This window comes from Peromyscus leucopus, chromosome 19 (assembly GCF_004664715.2).
Source record: "Peromyscus leucopus breed LL Stock chromosome 19, UCI_PerLeu_2.1, whole genome shotgun sequence".
In the NCBI taxonomy this organism is placed as follows: domain Eukaryota; kingdom Metazoa; phylum Chordata; class Mammalia; order Rodentia; family Cricetidae; genus Peromyscus; species Peromyscus leucopus.
This window is the reverse complement of record NC_051079.1, coordinates 82,861,207-82,880,776: the sequence shown is the minus strand read 5'-3', so window position 1 is coordinate 82,880,776 and position 19,570 is coordinate 82,861,207. Positions and strand designations below refer to the sequence as shown.

Here is a 19,570-nt window from a genome sequence, read left to right as displayed (position 1 = left end):
GTGCCCAGGTTTTATCTAATGTTACACAGTAGCTAGGAATATCAAACTGGTTATTGATCTTCCGGGAGTTCAACAACCACGATGAGACTGAAAGGGGACTATTTCTCCTCTCATCCTCCAAGGTCAAGTGGGTCCCGGGGACCATGAGGCATCTCTCAGAACATCCTGAAACTGTGGGGAGTTACCTGGAGACCCCACCCAGGAAGCTCTAACCAGTGTGTGGTCTACAAAGAGGAGGATCAACCCAGAGGAGACATCCCCTCCATGCTTCCGAGTGAAGCCACAGCAAAGGAGGGCCTTTGATTTCGACCCATCTTCGTATAGATGGAATAAGCGATAAAAGGAAAAGGGGGGTAGAGGCTCCTCTGAAGCCAAGTCATCCTCGAGAACCAGACCCTTAAGTGGCCTTGATACTAAAAGGCAGAAGAGGCTGGTTCTGGCCACAGGTTTGATCCTAAACACCCAGCAGGAAGGGACAGCTTGGGGTATGGCTGTGACTGGCATGCTTTCTTTGGAGTTTTAGGGGATCATACTCCCTGGACAACTGGGCTCAATTCAACATTGAGAGACAGGTCCACTACTATTTTAACCTAATAACTGAATAGTGGTTAAACTTCTCCTCTCTCGCCGAGGCCTCTCTCCCTGTGGTTCTAGCCACTCCTATAGCTACCAACATGCTTGAAAGTAGATCCGGGGTTCATCACTCTCAAGACCAGCCTTGGATGTGGGGACATTTTGGGTAACTGCTGGTCCACTCTGGGTGATACTAAAGTGGTCTCCAACAGTCTTCTCTCCACTCCATCTGGCCCTTGGCTTCTAGAGATGGTTCTGCAGAAAGAGCCCAAGACACACTGCCTGCCAGAATTTTATCAATGCCACAAAGGACCAGCCCCAGGAGTCACCTTCGTAAGAGTTCTTTCTTTTAGACCTGCACCACGGGTAGACTCTGCCCCTTCTTAGCATGAAGCTGCTACAGCAGTCACTGCCCTGGCAGAAGATGGTGTGGATCTCTGAGATGGGGCAATGCAGGAGAGTCAGAGGGACGTAAGGAGACTAGGAAAATGAACACGACTACTTGTCCCCAGAACACACTGTGAGGTGAGACGGAGGAATTCGTGCGGGGGTGGGGGGGTGGGGTGGGGGGGCAGGTATCTGAACTATCACTAGGAGAAAGGGAAAGCCCTATAAAATACTCAGCCAGAATCCATTTAACAGGCTTCCAACCTAGGTTTCTCCCATCCCAGCAGGACAAAGCTGCTCGTTTTCCTCTCTGCAGCTAGGTCAATCCCATAGACAACGAGCAGTTCCCTCTTTTTTTGTTTTTGTTTTTTTTTGAGACAGGGTTTCTCCGTGTAGTTTTGGTGCCTGTCCTGGATCTCGCTCTGTAGAAAAGGCTGGCCTCGAACTTACAGAGATCTGCCTGTCTCTGCCTCCAGAGTGCTGGGATTAAAGGCGTGGGCCCAGCGAGCAGTTCCCTCTATAGCCTGTTTTTTTTTTTTTTTTTTTGCCACTTGATAATGTAAGCCTTTTCTATAAACCTTTGTCCCGGGTACCTGCCCTTGTTCCTTTATACCTCTCCGTCTTTCTCAGCAGCTCTGAGGGTTTTCAGGCTGTGGTGGTTATTTTGAATAAGAATGATTTCGTCCCATAGGCTCATATACCTGGATGCTCAGACACCAGGGAATAGCAGTGTTTGAAAGGATTAGGAGGTGTGACCTTGTTAGAGGAAGTGGGGGTGGGCTTTGAGGTTTCAAGAGCCCATGCCAAGTCCAGTCACCCCGCCCCCACCCCTCCAGTACTGCTCAGGATGTGGCTCTCCGCTGCTTCTCCTGCGGCTGCCTGCATGCCTCGTACTCTCAACCAGGATGCTCATGGACTAAGCCAGTTCCCAGTGAAACACTTTCTTTTCCTAAGTGTCGCGACAGAACAGTGACAAGGCACAGTCCCTGGCTCCGATCGATCGACTTCTGTCACTCCCTCTTCACGTGAAGACACCGACCTGCCAGCCCAAGGGAGGACCCCCAAAGCGGCAGGGCCTGCTCCTTCGGCCCTGTCCTTGAAGCAGCGGGATCAGCATTAGGAAAGTCTAGCCTGGAAACGGTTTATGCTGACGTCCGAGAGCAAACTGAGAAGGCAAAGACGTGTTTTTTAAAACTTACTGGTGATGCTGCCTCGCCCTGGTGAACAACGCGCTGAATGTGAACAGAGCGAACACTGTGGCCTGGAGGGACCAGCTGGCCAGTGCAAAGCCACACCACTCCACGATCTCCCCCAAGTAGTTGGCTGCAGATACGTACTCAAACAGGCCTCCTAGATGGAAAGAGAGAAAGGCAGAAAGGTGACTGTGTGCAGAGCGTACACTCCATAGTTGGGAAAAGCCCTCTGCAGAATGTTAACAGGAAGGTTAATGAGACGGAACGACAGACCAGGGACAAGGGACTAAAGACAACGTAGGCCTTTACTTAGAGGACAGAAATGCGCAAACTTTGACTTCCCACACAGGATATACGCAGGGTGGGGAGTGGGGGTGGGTAGGGTGGGGCAGGCGGAGGTGAGCTTTCCACGCAACAGCGCTGGAGTCAGGCTCTGAGCCAGACAACCGCATGGAGGGAATGGTGGCTCCCGGTTTGGGCTGGGCACCAGGTGAAGGAGTGGGCAGCAGAATGGAGAAGAAGGTTTGGCAGGGAAGGTGTCAGAGCAGGAGGCAGAGGTCACAAGAGATAGGAGCTGATCACAGCCAGCCCAGAGTCTGGTTGAGACAGGTTTTGCTAAGGTCACTCCAGGCCACTGCTGTCCTCTGCCAGTGGGATTTGGAAACAACCCTTTTCTGTAGTAAGTTTTAGTAGCTGACTTTGGAAAGCAGCATACATTAGGAGAGACGGCGGTTTTTGGAGGGGGCCAGGTCTGGGAGACTGCCAGGAGGGTTTTGTGGAGGAGAACCGGAGAGGCAGAGGAGGATGAGCGGAGATCCTGGCTGGGGCAGGGAGAGAGAGAGGCCTGAATGAAGGACAGACTTTAGATGACATTCTGGTGTGTTGATGTAAGGCCAGCAAATGTAAGGTCCTTTTGTACATGCAAAATTACCCTCTGGCCAGTGGTAGTCATCAGAAACCTCAGCCAGGCTGTGTTATAGTAGAAAGATTTTGAGGAAACATGCCAGAAAGTATCTCGAAGTTAGGGGTCTGTGGGGCAGTGGCTATAAGGAGTGGTGAGAAAGAGTCTTCCCAAGAGAAAAGGAAGATGTGTACCCCAACCAACGGCTCAGAGGCCATTCCACTGCCCCACTCGGGGAGACCAGCAGTTCTGTCTGGAGAAACTCTCCATGGGGCACCATGGTTTCTGGGGAGCCCACCTGCAGGACGGTGTGAAAAGAAGGTTTTTGGAGAAAGGAAAGAAATTCAAATTCAGCCAAAGTGAAGTCAGCTAGCTGGGGTGGATATGAGGCGCTCAGGGGAAGAGGACCCATCCAGAGCACTCAGGGGAGGAGGACCCATCCAGAGCTCTCAGGGGAGGAGATGAATCCAGAGCACTCAGGGGAGGAGGACCCATCCAGAGCACTCAGGGGAGGAGCTGAGGGGCTGGAGACAAGAATGGGAGAAGGAGCAGGGGACCCCAGGTGGTAGGTCAGCTAGGACAGACAGACAAAGGATGAAAGACTCAGACAGTACAGGCCTTTGTTGTGGGGAGGGGGACCCAAGAGGGGTCTGTAAGAATCCAAGAGCTCACCGTCTACTTACAAATGGGAGTTTGTAATTTTTAAGTGTCAAACCGGGTACAAATGGCTGAGGTGCCTATTTAACTTATCAAAGTGGACTTGGCCCCCAGGTTCTCCCAGCATCCCTCAGCCTCTGCCTGTCACAGGTCCTTCTGGATTGTATACCCCACCCCTTGCCCTGAATTCTCCAAGCCCAGGGGCTGGGCTGGGCTTCCCTACAGAATCCAGCCATCTTGGTTTCCTGTCCTTCTGGTACCTCCTGACCACCAGGCTGCTGCACCTGGTACCCCTGCACTCCCCCCTCTCCCTTCCCCTCCCCCCTCCCCGCATGGCCCAGCTCAGCCTGCTCATGCCCACTCTGGACTCTCCCAGGTGTCCCTGCCTCCGACTGTGCTCTCCCACAACTCTGTAACACAGTTTCTCCTCCACCAGACCGAGGAGCAGTTGCGTCCTTTCCTTCCTGTTCACTTCTTTCCTTCGTTCGGTCATATAGGGCACAAGTGGCGGGCAGGGAAGAAAGTGGGAAGTTTCCCTTTGGGGCCTGCATTTGGGGCCACTGCGAGGTGTAACCGGGGAGTAGTGAGCCAAAGAAGGGTGATGAAAAACCAGCTCCCCTGGGTGGCCATTACTCCATACTGGGGAGTTCAGGGGGCAGGCCACAAGATCTAAAGACACAAGTTAATTTACTTCTAGAAGCCAAATTACCGTAGTTACTGGAACCGTTGCAACTCAACCAAAATGGAGAGGTTTATGAAATTAAGAGGGTCTGGTTAACAGTTGAGACAGACTCCTCGCTCCAAATCTCCTCCAGCCACAACCACAGAAGGGGCAGGACCCCTGTACCCACCACGCTCTGCTTCTCTGCTGACAAGCATGCAGTTATAGGGAAGACAAAAGCCGCCGTGTGAGTGCAGAGTAATAGCTAATCAGGAGCTGGCTTAGCATGGTGTGTGTGTGTGTGTGTGTGTGTGTGTGTGTGTGTGTGTGTGTGTGTATGCCTGAGACTCTGTAACTGTGATAAGTGGGATGAGAGTCTGCGGTGGGTGGAACTTGTTTTAAAAGGTGATCATGCCACCAATGCCAGAAAACAGGTCTGGTCAGGCAACCAAAGTGCACGAGGCCCCTGGGGGAGCCGAGGTGGCATACTTCTCAGAAAAGAAGGAACGGTAGTAAGAGAATTCAGGTCAGATGCCTCAGGCTCAGAGGAGGAGCACACATGGGATTACCCTTCAGGATGAGTATTCGGAGAGAATGCCTAGTGACCGTGGGGAGACAGAGGAGGGGAACCATAACCATGACTGGTCTTTAAAGTGGGAGACCATTAGAGAAACAGCTGCCATGCATAGCATAATAGAGGCCTGAAGGAAAGCCCTCTGACTTCCACAGGCTTGCAGGCCTGGAGAGGAGGTTTCAGTTTCACATCATATGGTGTAGCCAAGCCTGGCCTATGTACCTAGAAGCAAGGTGCTGGGTAGAACTATACACTTATCTTGTAGCTACAAGGTCACAGCACAGCAGGGCTTCTTGACTCTCTGTCCAAGGTGTAGGGAGCTGAGGAAGCCCTGAGAGTGTGAAGTCCTGGATGAATGTGTGTGTTGACATGGGCGTGGCCAAGTCAAGGAGTGGGGTCTCAGTCCTATGGGAGCGCAAAGCCTTCCTCTGGTCCATGCATGGTCACTGACAGTGTGTACAGAAAACAGCTACCATAGCTTTCTCCCCACAGATATTTAGGGCCTAAAAACTGCTCCCTTAGAGACACCTCCCATCAAGACGAGCTAACCCCCACCTTGATCCAGTCATACATCATACTCCCCAGCTCCTCATCAGCCCTATGCTCTCAATAACCTTGGCTCTCAGTTGAACTGTATACAACAGTATGTAACAGGCAGAGGGGGGCAGTTTCACCACGAGAGAGCCCAGTCGCCTGGAGCTGCGTAAGGACACAGCACTGAGGGAGAGGGAGGGAGGAAGAGAAGAGGGTAAGTGATCTAACATATGCTTAAAAGTCAGTTCCAAATTCTAGGGTTTTTAGTGTAGGGTGCGTGCGTGAGTGCGTGCGTGCGTGCATGTGTGCGTGCGTGTATACACATGCACGTTTCTCAGGTTCTGTGCTTCTAAGAATTCCTGTCTGCAAGCATGTGCAGCCAGAGTGCGGGGGTTGTGAAGGATAATTCGCCGCTTCAGACCCTTCCTTGGGATGACACTGTCTCATTCACCCACTTAGGAAAAAAAGGCAGACACGGCTGCACATGACTGTTTTCTCAGCACAGGATACACGAGATCCTGTCTTGAAAAAGAAAGAGTCTTAAAAATGATGAGGGACTCAGGGTACGGGTAGTGTCTAGGGGAGAGGCTGGAGCCTCGGGGTTGGGACCAGCGTGCAAGGAAGGGCCGGAGTTTGGGAGTGGGGCCACGTGCTGCCAAGCTTGACAATCTGAGTTCAAGCCCCAGAACCCACAGGATGGCAGCGGAAAACCGGCTCCCATGAGTTGTCCTCTGAGCTCCACACATGTGGTGTAGCATGTGTGTGCCCCTCACACACATACACATTCCCACACAATAATAATAATAATAATAATTAATAATAATGAAAAATGAGAAAAATTCCCTGAATCCTCAAAGTGGGCACCTCTGCAGCCTCCCTTTAAATGCCACACTACTCCAACCCGGGGTGGAGGCCACAACAGGACACTAAGGAGCCTTTCTCTTAAGTGTCCAGTGTAGAGAGTTCATTATCTGGTAGAAGCACGAGGCTAGCTGAGAATCCCAGACACCGCTCTGCTAGGTGCTGTCCCTTTAAATCCGGCAGCATAAGGACGTGGGCTTGTCGAGTGTGTGTAAAATGTCACAGATGAATGCATTGCCCAACACAGCAGGTCAGATGGCAGTCACTTGCCCTGCAAACACAGGACCTGGCTTCAATCCCCACCTCCCACATGCAAAGCCAGGCATGGGAGCACATGCTTGTAATCTCAGTTTGGGAGAGATGGAGACGGGAGGACCCCTGGGACCTGCTAACCAGCCAATCAAGCGTGTATGTGTTTTTAAAATATTTTAACTCAACAACAATAACAACAACAAGCAGTGGGTGGTCACTGTCGCCTACAGCCCACAGCACTTGCCCTTTATCCCGACCTGGGTTGTGTGGCCTGGGCGCCTTCTCTGCATCTGCATGTGCGGACAAGCTGGGGTCACACCTGTGCCTGACTCTGTACTGACCCGCCAGGTGAACTCATTTGGCCTTGGCCGGTGACCCCAGAGTAACTCTCAGCTCTGGTAAACGACTCTGCACGGTGTGACTCAATCTTTAAGCACAGACACCACCAGGCGTGAGACAAATGTGGCCATGTCAAGCCTCACGTTGGAAAAGCCTCTTGAAACTCAGAGCCTGCAGGAAGTTGGTCGGTTTAAGACACAGAGCTGTCATGGCACCTTGGTGGCCACATCCCCCGTGCGCTGGGCGCCCCCAAACCACTGAGCGAGTCTATGCAAGGAACGCTAGGGTAAAGCCACCAAGCACAGGATTCTCCAGGTACAGCTGATGGCTTTCTGTCCGCTTCCCTGGGTGTGTGGTGAGCGCTTCTGAAAGGCAGGCTTGAGGCTTGGGCTTCTCCGATAAGGCTTTATCACAGTTTTCAGGGTGTCTTCTGTGTCCTCTGACAGGCCCCCCAGACCCCCTGGCCCCCACTTTGCTTTATACAGCTATCAGGAAACCAAGTCTCTTAGGCTCCATTTCGTCCTCTCTTTTCAGTTCCATCCTTCATGTCCTCCTGTGGGAGCTGCTGGCTGCTTTGTGTCCTTGGTGTGCACCTTAACTTCCAGGGTTAGAAATGATGAACTGTAGAGACGTCCTGCCTGGACTCAAGGCCTCCGCCTTGCCTTTTCTGGGCTGCTGGCATCTGCTGTTGTCTGGGAGACACCAGTCTTTGCTTCTCTGCTTAGCTTGTTCTAAGACCAGCGTGGAGTGTTGTGGGATATCGGCACACTATGTGGAGATGTATTTGCTGTGATTGGTGTAGTACAGTAAAAAGCTGAATGGCCAATATTGCTAGGCAGAGAGCACAGGTGGGATTTCTGGAGAGAGAAAGGAAGAAGAGGAGAATCGAGGCTCATGGGAGATGCCAGGAGGCACAGAGAGGAGAGAGGAGGTACGAGATGGAAGAGAGGTAATGGCACGTGATCGTGATAGAACGCAGATTAATATAAATGGGTTAATTTAAGTTGTAAGAGCTAGTGAGGAGCAAGCCTAAGCTGTAGGCTGAGCTTTCATAACTAATAAGAAGTCTGTGTCATTGTTTGGGAGCTGGCTGGTGGGACAGAAAAGACTTGTTACATATAGTGTCCAACATGGAGCTCGACTATCCAAACACAGGGCCTGAGACTGCTAAGCAGAGTTTTCTGAATGTGGATCCCTAGTTCTGCAGTACTCGGGTGGACCAGTGCTTGGTGGCATTCAGAGTCTCGGCTCCCGGCCACTACCTGCAGGCTGGAGCCAGCCGCCAGTGTCATGCACCAGGGCCATGTGCCAGCACCATGTGTTAAGCCAGAGAGATACACAGAGGCTGGCATAACTGTTGAGGTCAGGGAATGCTGCAGATGTGCAAAAGTCAGGTCCAGACCGAGAAAACCTCTCAACAGGTAGAGTATGCTTAAAAATGTGCTTAGATGCTAAAAAAAGAAAGGAAAATAGGTATAGATACTCATAAAAATGATTTAAAAATAATGAAGTCTTTAAAAAAAGAGTAAAGTAATATAAAAAAAGCCACATAAGGATGAAAAATATTATAACACAGGGTGTTTGGACCTTACACGGTGCTTTGTTAATTTTGAATCTTTGAAAGCTGATGAACAGAGAACTACAGTTTCTGAGAGACACTGGATTGTAGGAGAGACTTCTGAATTAAACCAGCCTAGATACTTTAGGGATGTCTTGGCTTCAAAATGGAAGTTGGACAATATGTTGTGTTCGGGGAGAGGTTGTGCTTTTGTTTCTACAGGAAACAAAAAAACTATAGATTCCTTATAAGTTAATCAAGGTCAGATTTGATGGGTGTCGGGGGGAGACCTTCTGAGGATATTGGTTAGAGACATGAGGGAAAAAAATCAGGAAACACCACAGGACAGGTGAAGTATATGCTGATCCCTTGACATGGGAACAGCTCTAAGACTGGATGAGACATGGTAAATCTTGTTGGCTACAGATAGATAAGTGGTCTTTAAACAGAGACCTACAGAATATGTCATTTAAAATATTTTAATAACATAAGGCTTTTCATGACAGCGAGACACATCTGCTCCTGACAGCACCAATTTACCTCAAAAGAGGATGCTGGGCACCGAAGAACCTCAATATGGAAATGGGAAAGTTAGCCACTGGGCAAAGAAACTGCTCTTGCCTCAACTGCTGACAGTCTGCTGTCCAAACTGGACAACAGGACAAAAAAGAAGGTGACTGACAAACTTTCCCAAGACAAGGTAGGACAGTCCTTCAAAATTCCTGCTTCACAGAAAAGTCTGTCAGATATTCTAGGCCTGTAGGCCAAAGATGGATGCCTCAGCATTGCAGAGGAACCTTGGGTGACTGTCCAGGCAGCCAGCTGTTTCCATCATTTCTATAGCTTTGGAAGTTGCTCGCTCTGCACTTCCTATTTACTCAGGTAATATTTTATCCTTCTCTGGTCTCTGATGGAGTTGAAGATAATATAGTTATAGTTACAGCTTTCCTTGTTACCAAATTCAGAAAAGAAAATTTCATAAGAGGTATAAAGTATATAAGGCTGAGAGACATAGAAGCTTAAATTGTTTATCTAAAAAAAATGTTTTGAGATCTAGAATGAGAGTCTTGGGTTGGTAATACAAGTTAGGATAGAAAGTGAATTGGGTCTAAAACGTTGGACTCACTAAGATAGAGTAGATAGTACAGTACTTTCTCTGAGTTTGCCAAATACAAATGGACTGGACATTATGAATGTAATTCTTACCTGATAACTGTTCTTATTGTATATAGTTTTACTATGTTAGAGTTAAAACACTTCTTTTTTATTTAGACAAAAGGGGGAAATGTGGGATATTTGTACACTGTGTAAAGATGTATTTGCTGTGATTGGTGTAATAAAAAGCTGAATAGGCAGGAGGTATAGGTGGGATTTCCAGGGAGAGAAAGGAAGAGGAGGAGAATCTAGGCACACAGGAGATGCCAAGAGACATGGAGAGGAAACAGGAGGTACAAGACAGAAGAGAGGTAACACCACATGACAGAACACAGATTAATATAAATGGGTTGATTTAATTGAGCTAGTTAGGAAGAAGCCTAAGCTATAGGCTGAGCTTTCATAATTACTAACAAGTCTCTGTGCCATTATTTGAGAGCTGGCCAGCCGGACAGAGAAAGACTTTGTACAGTGGGGACATGCTGCTTCAGACAGGGAGCTGGTCCCTCCTCACAGCAGGTGAGGGCTGCTCCGGCTGGAGCGGGTAGGGAACCAGGCTTGGAGCTATCGGAGCTCTGCTGGCATCCAGCCAACGGGCACTGATGCTCCAGCTGTTCCATTTCTCCCCACAGACAAACCACACTGCAGGGATCTCAGCCGCCATTCTCTTCACCCAGTGAGAGGCATTCCTGCTCAGACAGGTTCCGCAGCCGTTTTCCCCTGCAGCGTGTTGGCAGGGGTGTCCTGCCTTTCTCTTTCTTGTTCTTCAGGTTTTCACATGTTGGGTTAGGACATAAATATGCAACTGGCATCAAGAAATGAAAGAAGCTGGCTGTGGTAGCACAGGACTTTGATACCGGCCCTTGGGCAGCAGAGAACAGAGTTCGAGGCCAGCCTGGTCTGCATAGCGAGTTCCAGGCCGGCCATGGACGCACAGTGAGAACCTGGAATGAAGAAGAAGAAAAGGGGGAAAGGGCAGACGTTTTGCTGGCATCTCTGCTGCCGTGAGCTGGGCAAGCTGCTGTATGCGATGCCCCTCTGGGCTTCTGTGTGACCACTCTGGCTGGGCGGGACCCTCCTCTGGGATCCCGCCCTCTGTGGATATTATGAGAGTCAGGGACTATGAACTATCCCCATGGATTCATGTATTTGGACATTTGGTCCCCAGTTCCTGGCACTGTTTTGAGAGTTTGTAGAACGTTTAGGGAGTGTGGCCTCCGTGGAGAAAGTAGGCTGTTGGGGTGGGAGGGCCTTTGGAGTATTTCTACTCTAGCTTCCTGATCTCCCCCAAGTGGCGTTCTAGCCATGAAATTCTGCCGTGCTTTCCAGTAACCTCTCAATTGCAAGACAAAACAAATCCACCCCCTTCTGGTCAGAGTGCTGTGTCTTAGATGTGGTGTCTCTCAAACCTGTCACTTCCATGGCTTGGGCATTTCATGTTATCCTTCCCTTCTGTACCCTGGGTCTGTCTGACGCTTTGTCCCCCACATCTAGAATCAGGTGTTTATCATGCAGATGTGGGTAGGAGGCATGAGGCAGGGGAAGGACCCCTGGACTCTCCAGGACATGGCTCCTTCAGAGTCACAGTGAACTGCTCACCAGCACTGGACCTCAGCAGCATCTCCCCCATCCCTCAGAACTCGTCCTCCACTACATCTGTGCTGTGTTGCTGTTTCCTTCAAATCGAAACATCTGCACGCATGAAACTGAGAAATTACTCCACACGTACCAGGCCTAGGAAGTCTGTGGTGATATTTTATTTGTGCTGAAATGTGGTGATATTTTATCTGTATGTTAATAATTAAAGTTCGCCTGGAGATCAGAGGACATAGCAAGCCATTAACACAAAAGTCAGGCAGTGATAGCACATGCCCTTAATCTGATCACTTGGCAGACAGGATCTCTGTGTGTTCAAGGTCACACTAGGGAACAGAGCCAAGCGTGGTGACACACGCCTTTAATCCCAGTACCAACCATAGAGACCCGGAGGTCTGTACAGACAGGCAGTGACAAGGAAGTGAGGTAGCTGGGCTAAGAGCCAATGAGAGGGCAGAACAGCAAGGCAATAAAAGCCTGGGCAGACAGGAAGTCACGGCATTGTGGAAGTTGCAGAGCTGGTGAGGTAAGGTGGTTGGTGGCTCTCACTATTTCCCTGATCTCTAAGGCTTTCACCCCTATATTTGGCTCCATGTTCTTTATTTAGTAAGATCGCTTAGAAATTGGGCTACGGAAGTCAGCACTTACAGGGCTCAGGAATCTCCTGAAAGCAATAGGGCTCACAAGGCACCCCTCAAACTACAAAGGCAGTTATTGCAGGGGAAGACCCATCAAGCTGCCAGTGAGCAAGTCAGACAGGGGAACTCCAGCAACACAGCTGTGTGAGTCACCACCCAGGCAGGGGTGGCCTCCGGTGACACAGCCGCCTGAGTCACCCATGCTCCTGTAAGCCATGCCAATCAACTCCCTGGCTCACTTAACCAGACTGGGGTAGAAACCTTTCTTTGGTCCGTAATCAGTGCCCTGCCCTGTCTTGGGGAACAGACAGCTGTTCACAGCTCCTCAGGAAAAGTCACACAACGACCTATCCCTCAACTGTAACTTCGGGAGCGTGGCTCTCTTGCTTCCTGGCTCTAGGGAGTTGGAGTAATTTGAAATTTGGTGTGGTTTTCTTTTTTGCTTTCTCTCTCTCTCTCTCTCTCTGTGTGTGTACGCGTGCATGCATGTATGCACCTTATTTTTGTTGTTAATCCACCTCATGTGCTTTCTTCATTAAAGCTTTAGGTTCACCTACGGTGCTGTTGTTTTTAGACGCGCCACTGGTTTCTACTGTCTGCGTGCGCAGCGACTGAGACATCGCTCTCGCCCACTCAGCCGTGCCAGTTCCTCAGACCCCCTCTCCACTCCTCAGTCCTCGACTGCAGCACTCCAGTCCTCCCCCCCCCCCCCCCAGTCCTCGGGACTGCAGCACAGTGTTCCAGTTCCTCGAGACCATGCAGTCTCCGCACTCGCCATTCCAGTCCTCAGACCCTCTCGCACAGTCTCAGTCCTAGTCCTCCAGACCCCCCCCGCTCCATCCCACTCGCACAGCCCCCCCCCCCTCCGCACAGCCTCCATCCTCACCACAGCGTTCCATCCTCCCCCCTGCTTTCCGCACTCCTCCATCCCGCTCTGCAGCACAGTGTTCCAGTTCCTCCAGAGACCCACCGCTTTCGCACATCTCTTCCTCTGGCCATGGCGCTGCACCGAGGGCTTCACGGTTATGGTTGAAGGCAGGTGCCTCTGGGGCTTTGCGGCAGGTCAGTGGCTGCACCATAACAAGACCACATGGAACATAACCCACAGCTTCAGGTTTTTCAGACTGACCGAGGGCCATGAATTTGGGTGAGCCTGAGAGGTACCAGTCACACAGTGCCCTTTGAACTCCAGCACACACCCAGACTGTCTCCTGAAGATGGCTTTTCCTGGAAGTTCATGTCTTAGGGTTTCTACGGCTGTGAGAGACACCATGACCACAGCAGCTCTTATAAGAAAATCATTTAATTATCATCATGTTGGGGAGCAGGCAGATGTGGTGCTTCAGGAGTAACTGAGAATCCTACATCTTACAGACATGTGGGCCACAGGAAGCTGACTGTCACACTAAGTGGTATCCTGAGCATAGGAAACCTCAAAGCCCGCCCCCACAGTGACTCACTTCCTCCGACAAGGCCACACCCACTCAAACAAAGCCACACCTCCTAATAGTGCCACTCCCTATGAGATTATGGGGGTCAATTACATTTAAACTACCACAGCACACTAACGTATTTTTAAAAGTTTTTCTTAAAAACTCCATACAATATTTTACATAGTTTTCAAGAAGAAGATTCCATGTAAGAAGCCATTCCATCACAGTGCTGAACATTAAGTACTGGAGCTGTGGTCTGAGAGTCCTCCTCATCCTGCCTCCAAGCACAAACACCCTCCACTGCTTAACCATCTCTCCCCAGAAGCCAGACGTGGTCCTCTGCAAGAGGACAGTCCTAACTGTGGCTCATAATGAAAACTTTCAGTCACTAAATAATGTGCTGTGAGTTCGCAGAGCGGAGACCCGAGGGTAGGTTGGCCACATGCAAAGCGACTTTGCAGGAAAGTCCCTCTCAGTACATACCCCTGGGTATTTTGTATCCAGTCTCCCCTGGTTTTCTCAGATTCCTCAGGATGTGGTCTGAATGGACATTTATCACCATGCCAATTAACCACAAGGCAAAACCTAAGGAATAAACAAGATTATTATGGTTAATGACTGGCAGAGTTAAGAAAGCCTTGCTCAACTGAACAGCACACCACAATCCTTGTGTCGGTGTGAGCATGAGTATGAGCATGGCTGGCGACACCACCACAAACACCAGTGCTAGCCACAGCAACAGGCTGTTTCCTTAACCGCGTTTATAGACATCTACTCTACCCAAACACTTGTGGTCTCAACTTGTGTTTTTATCATGACAGGAACAGAGAACAGGACCTGTGACCCGGACACCGGGGAACTCGTGTGCAGGTATGTTTACCTCCCCTTTCCTTAAGAAAATGATATAAGCCTGGGTGGTGGTGGCGCACACCTTTAATCCCAGCACTCGGGAGGCAGAGACAGGTGGGTCTCTGTGAGTTCGAGGCCAGCCTGGTCTACAGAGGGAGATCCAGGAAAGGCGCAAAGCTACACAGAGAAACCCTGTCTCGGAAAACCAAAAAAAAAAAAAAAGGACAGAAAGAAAATAAATTATATAATACATAAGGAGAGGCAGATATTTACTGGCTACACCCCCTACCCCCGAGGCATAGATCTCGGGTCCTAGCTATGTCCCTTTCTCCCCTCCCCTTCCAGCTCTGCAGCGCATGTCCCTGACTTTCAGCCCATCAACCTGCTCCCAGCTCCCCAGGCGGCTCCCCCGTCACTTGGCCACTCCTTCCCTCCCCTTCCATCCCCAGGGGCGAGACACCCCATGGCTCTTGCTGGCACCCCAGCACCTGGGAGGTTCCTTTCCCGGGGACAGTTCTTCAAATCCTCAGGAGTTTTCTTGTTTTTATGAAGCAGAGTGTGAGATTTTATTAAACATATGTTCATATCTGCTTCAGCACAGAGGTTAGGAGAGAGGCTCTCAGATGTGGTTGTCATGGAAAGCATTGGCCTCACATCAGTTATTTTCAATCAGAAAAGGCAAAATGCCAAAATTCTGCTTTAAAAAAAATGACTCTGATACAAAAAGGGAAAGTCTGATATTTCTGAGATACTAAAAATGTGAAGGCCAAATAGTGTTGCAACTGTTATCAGTGCAGGTGCACTCGGGAAAGCATCGGACCTTTGACCTGCTGCCAGGCCATGGGATGCCCTCGTAGTACACAGACCCTTTGGAGCAGGCTCCTGGGTTTCTTCATCCTGACTCTGCCACTAGGAACATCATTTCCCCCCTAAACATAGCAAATGCCATGACAAGGTTTACTGTATCCTGGTGACTATAATGAGCTCAGTAGTTCTTTTAACTTTTGGTCTTTAGACGTTTACATGATTTACTTATCTTAGCTTTTAAATAAAGTTACAAACAAAATCATATCGTCAGGATCCCATACTTATTTACCCCATTTCCCTTCTGAGAGACTAGCTTTCCTCTAGGCTGAGACTTGAAGAAAACTACCATTTGTGTGCATCCAAACTACACAATGAATTTAATTTGTGGGACTTAAGAAGCATAGCCTTTAAAAATGTATCTGTGATGGTTAAAAATGGATTATTAACTTGACTGGATCCAGAAGCACCCAGGAGACAGACTTCTGGTCACGTCTGCATGGGTTAATTGGAGTGAGACGATCCACTCTGAATGTGGGCAGCACTGTCCCATGTCCTGGGGTCCTGGATTCCATAAAAGGAGAGAGCCTCCCTGCACCAAGGCTTCGCAAAGTGTCTCAGCATAGGTACTAGGCTCCAAAAAGCCAGCTCATGCACTAGGGACAGGTCCCGATCCCACTGCCTGGGGGTCCCCTAAACAGTTCAAGCTAAACAATTGTCTCAATTATCCAGAGGGCCTAGTCCAGTACCATGGGGGCTCCTCAGCTATTGGTCCACAGTTCATGTATTTCCACTAGTTTGGCTAGTCATCTCTGTACTTTTTCCCATCACGGTTTTGATGTCCTTTGCTCTTAGAATCCCTCCTCTCTCTCATCCATTGGACTCCTGGAGCTAGTGGACCTGTCTCAACTGAATGTACCAGGCTCTGCTGACTCCCCATGGGAGACATTGCCTTGGAGGAGGTGGAAATGGGGGGTAGGTTGTGGGGGGAAGGCTGGGGGTGGGAGGAGGGAGAACAGGGGAATCTATGGTTGGTATATAAAATGAATAGAAAATCTCTTAATAATAATAAAAAGTTGTTAAAAAAAAAAAAAAGAGAAAGCCAGTAGAATAAACAAACACACTCACCTCTCTCTGCCTCCTGACTGCTGACACAACATGACCAATGACCTCATGACCCAACCACCACAATGTCTTCCCTCACACAACGGACTGTCCTCTCAATCATGAGAAAAATAAGCAGCTGAAATGGGAACCAGGGTATTCCTGTCACTGGGACAAACCTGTCAGTGTGACCACCAGGTTCCTCTGAGGCGGAACTGGTTTACAGCAGGAGTGTGGAGCAGTTGGAACTTCATGTGAAAGACATTCTAGAATGATGTAAGCAGGGCTTCATGGCCCATCCTGAGGGGAGTTCAGAAGATCATAATTCCAAAAGAAATACGGACAGTGGAGACTCGTCTCATGCTGTCTCAGAAGGGAACACTGGCCTGTCAAGAACTGGACTAGAAGGAATTTGTCACACCTCGGTGAAGACGGGCAGCATTCTACCCATGTCCTGAGAACCAGAAGGAGGCTGGAGTCAAAGGAGGTAGGGTAATTTGTGCGGTGGAAGAAATTTTAAGAGGGGAAAGCATCTAGGCTGTGGCTTGGCTACTGCTCAGAAAGTGGCGTAACAAAGATGAAAAGCGTGCTATTTGCTGAAAGAAGGAGGCGGAAGTGAACCTCTGGATATGTCTGTAAGAGGATTCCTGGGTACACAAGACCTCTGGAGGGTTAGGGGATAGATAGATCCCGGGAGTCCAGCTCTGGTCCTCTCCTTCCCTTCCAACTCTAGCTGAGGTGGGAAGATGCACCCTGAATCTGGTTGGCACCTTCCACGGGCCAGGGTCATGCACGAGCTTAGTAAAGAAAACGCGAGCCGAGCTTCATCATTCATCTCTCTCCACATCATGACTGTGGATGCAGCGTGGCCAGTCGCCTCACGCCGCGGCTGCCGCCACCACCGCCGCTGCTGCCGCCGCCACCACCACCACGGTACCTTCTCTGTCATGATGGACTGACTGCGCCCTCAAACCCTGATAACCTTTCCCCCCTTACATTGCTTTTGTCTTGTATTTTGTCACACCGAGGAGAAGAAAAACTGAGACATTATCAGAGCTAAAATGGAGCCACTTTTGCCAAGCCCTCCCTAAGATAAATAGATAAATAGAGCCAGGGGAGGGGATGCACGTGTGCGTGTGGGAACAGCAGAGCGGAGGTGGGGGTGGGGTGGGGGGGGTGGGGGTGGGGAGGACCAAGCACACAGGTTCTACCAGAACCACAGCCTTACCCAGCAGCCACGGAAGCTTCCAGGAGAAGGTGTCCATAAGGGGTCTGCCTCAGAAACAGTGAACGTTGACTGGATACCACGTGTGTTACCTTTGTAAACAGCTCGCTCATCCCCCTGCATTTGACTCTTAAGCCTCCCTTTGCCTCTCAGCCTCTTCCAAGGCACTGGCAGTCTGCAGCAGGCTGTGCATTTCCATAGTGATGCCCTTGCACCCCCAAACGCACATCACTGTCTTTCAGAGAACCTTCCTCGGACTGTTACTTGGGGTGGCAAATCTTTCAGACGAACCACTTTTACTGCTAGGGGAAATTTTTTGTTAGAATTTTGTTCCTGGCAGTAACTAGCTTCAGGACAAATACCTATCCACACAGCTTCCTATCTCCTCACAAAGCAATACACCGAAGGATGATCTCCATGTGAAAATGAGACAGTCTAGTGCTGCACGCCGCGGGAAAATATGGAATCCAGCTACTATGACCTTTCCGAACGAAGGTCAAGCCATGGCTTAAGAAATCTTGGTGATACTTCAGCTTTTGTATATATATTAGCCGACTCCTACAATGATTTTTTTGTATGCTATGTGTGGTTCAAAGAACTCCTAACAGTGTATTTATCTAAAATGCCTATCAAGCATCCAAGGCTAAATGATCTCCTGAACTAAGGTAATACCCTATTGGAAACAACGCCTGTCTCCTAGGTCAGGCAGATAGCTTTATTTCTTGTGCAATTTAAGCTGAGACCCTCCTTTCTTATACAGTCTTACTGACATTATAGACTCCTAACATTTTTACCTAAGCACTTCTAGGAATGTAGATTGAGCACATATATTCCCTTTTTGATATCCTTGAAGCAGGCTAGGATGCATACAAATAAGTTTACGATTAGTTTACAGCCTGCCTCCTGGTGGGTCTTCCTAAAGTGTCCTCGAGCCAGCAAATTATCAAAAAAATTAGAGACATGGAATAAAATCTGTCTCTTGTTTCCCAGAGCTCCCTGGGATTAGGGCTAAAACTTAAGCATCTGGAGAGTAAGGCTCCTGACCCCACAGGCGGAAGTTTTAGCTGTGGCATTTAAGGTGTGCCATGAGAGAGATAAAGCCATGAACAAAACTGCCCAATGGTGGCACATGCTATCCAACCGGCTTCCCCAAAGCCGCCAGGTCCCTGTTTTAAGTGCGGGAAAGAAGACCACGTGGGCTAATACGTGCCCTGCCGGGCTATCAATTGAGTCTTGTTTAAAGTGCCACCTAGAGAGATAACTGGTCAGCTGACTGCCTTCATGCACCCAAGTGCATGAGGACATCAAACTAAGACCTCCAGCCGACCTCCTAGGCTTGGCCAAGGGCTCACAGGGAACCCAGAACGCAGTATGGGGGTGAGCTGTTTCCTTCCTGTTGGACCACAGGCCATTTAATCAGTCCTGAGGGAGTTTTGGGATACCACATCTCCTTCTCATTTCCCTATTATTGGGGTAGGGGGACAGCCTTACATACCCCACCAGACTTGATTGTACTTTCAGGGGTACCTAATGCGAAGAGATTTTCCAGCTAAGGTAGGAGCTTCCATTTCATTTGCTCACTCCATGTGCCTCACTCCAGAACGGTCAGCAGTGACACAGACAGGGCCCTGCTCTCTCTCAGTTCCAGAGGACATCAGGACCCACTGCCTTGTCCTCAATTCCAGAAGAATGAGGTCTCACCCCACAGGCTTTTCTCTTCCTGGTTCCCTCTTTTAATTAACTACTCAGCTAATTGTTACAGGATCACCATAGATCCGCCCAAGAACCATCAGATATCCCCAGGTGGTAAGGAACAGTAACAGTTAAAAGGTATTTACACCCCCAGACCCAAAAGTGTCTGGGCTCTGCAAAAATCAGACTTTAATATAGCTATCCACTATTGTTCAATGCTCTCAGCAATTGATCACCTGTGTCTTCTGGATGCTAAACTAATAAGGGAAACAGGTGCCTTAAAAAAACCTGTCTCTGATAAAGCTTATCTCAGGTAAAAATTAAAAACATGTTCCAATCTCCCACCCCCTCATATTAACATAACCAGCAGAGTACTAAACACTACAAAGATCAATAGCCCAAGACTTTAATTTCTCTCATGGCTGCTTCTTAATATGTTCAATTTTTCCCAAGCTCCAGAAACCAGCTTAAACCCATCCTACAGGTCGGATCTACTTCAAGATTAAGTGCCAAACCCAAACTTGCCTGGTCTTGGGAACCCCTCTATCACTCTGGGAACCCTGAAAGGAAAAATTAAAAATAAT

General features: G+C 49.3%; 1 protein-coding gene and 1 long non-coding RNA gene across 3 annotated transcripts in view; one reads left to right on the top strand and one right to left on the bottom strand.

Annotated features, from left to right (window-relative positions):
* The window catches only part of Srd5a1 (steroid 5 alpha-reductase 1), a 46,649-nt gene that overhangs the window by 5,177 nt on the left and 21,902 nt on the right, over positions 1 to 19,570 (bottom strand). For both annotated transcript variants that reach the window (XM_028873682.2, XM_028873681.2), the window contains exons 3-4: positions 13,796 to 13,897; positions 2,160 to 2,310 (exon numbers count right to left, since the gene is read on the bottom strand). In XM_028873682.2, coding sequence (XP_028729515.1) covers positions 2,160 to 2,310; positions 13,796 to 13,897 — 253 coding nt within the window. The remainder of the gene's footprint in view (positions 1 to 2,159; positions 2,311 to 13,795; positions 13,898 to 19,570) is intronic.
* On the top strand, positions 12,827 to 14,187 carry LOC119086300. The gene is made up of 2 exons (XR_005089560.1): positions 12,827 to 12,941; positions 14,134 to 14,187. It is a non-coding gene; the product is annotated as an uncharacterized LOC119086300 (long non-coding RNA).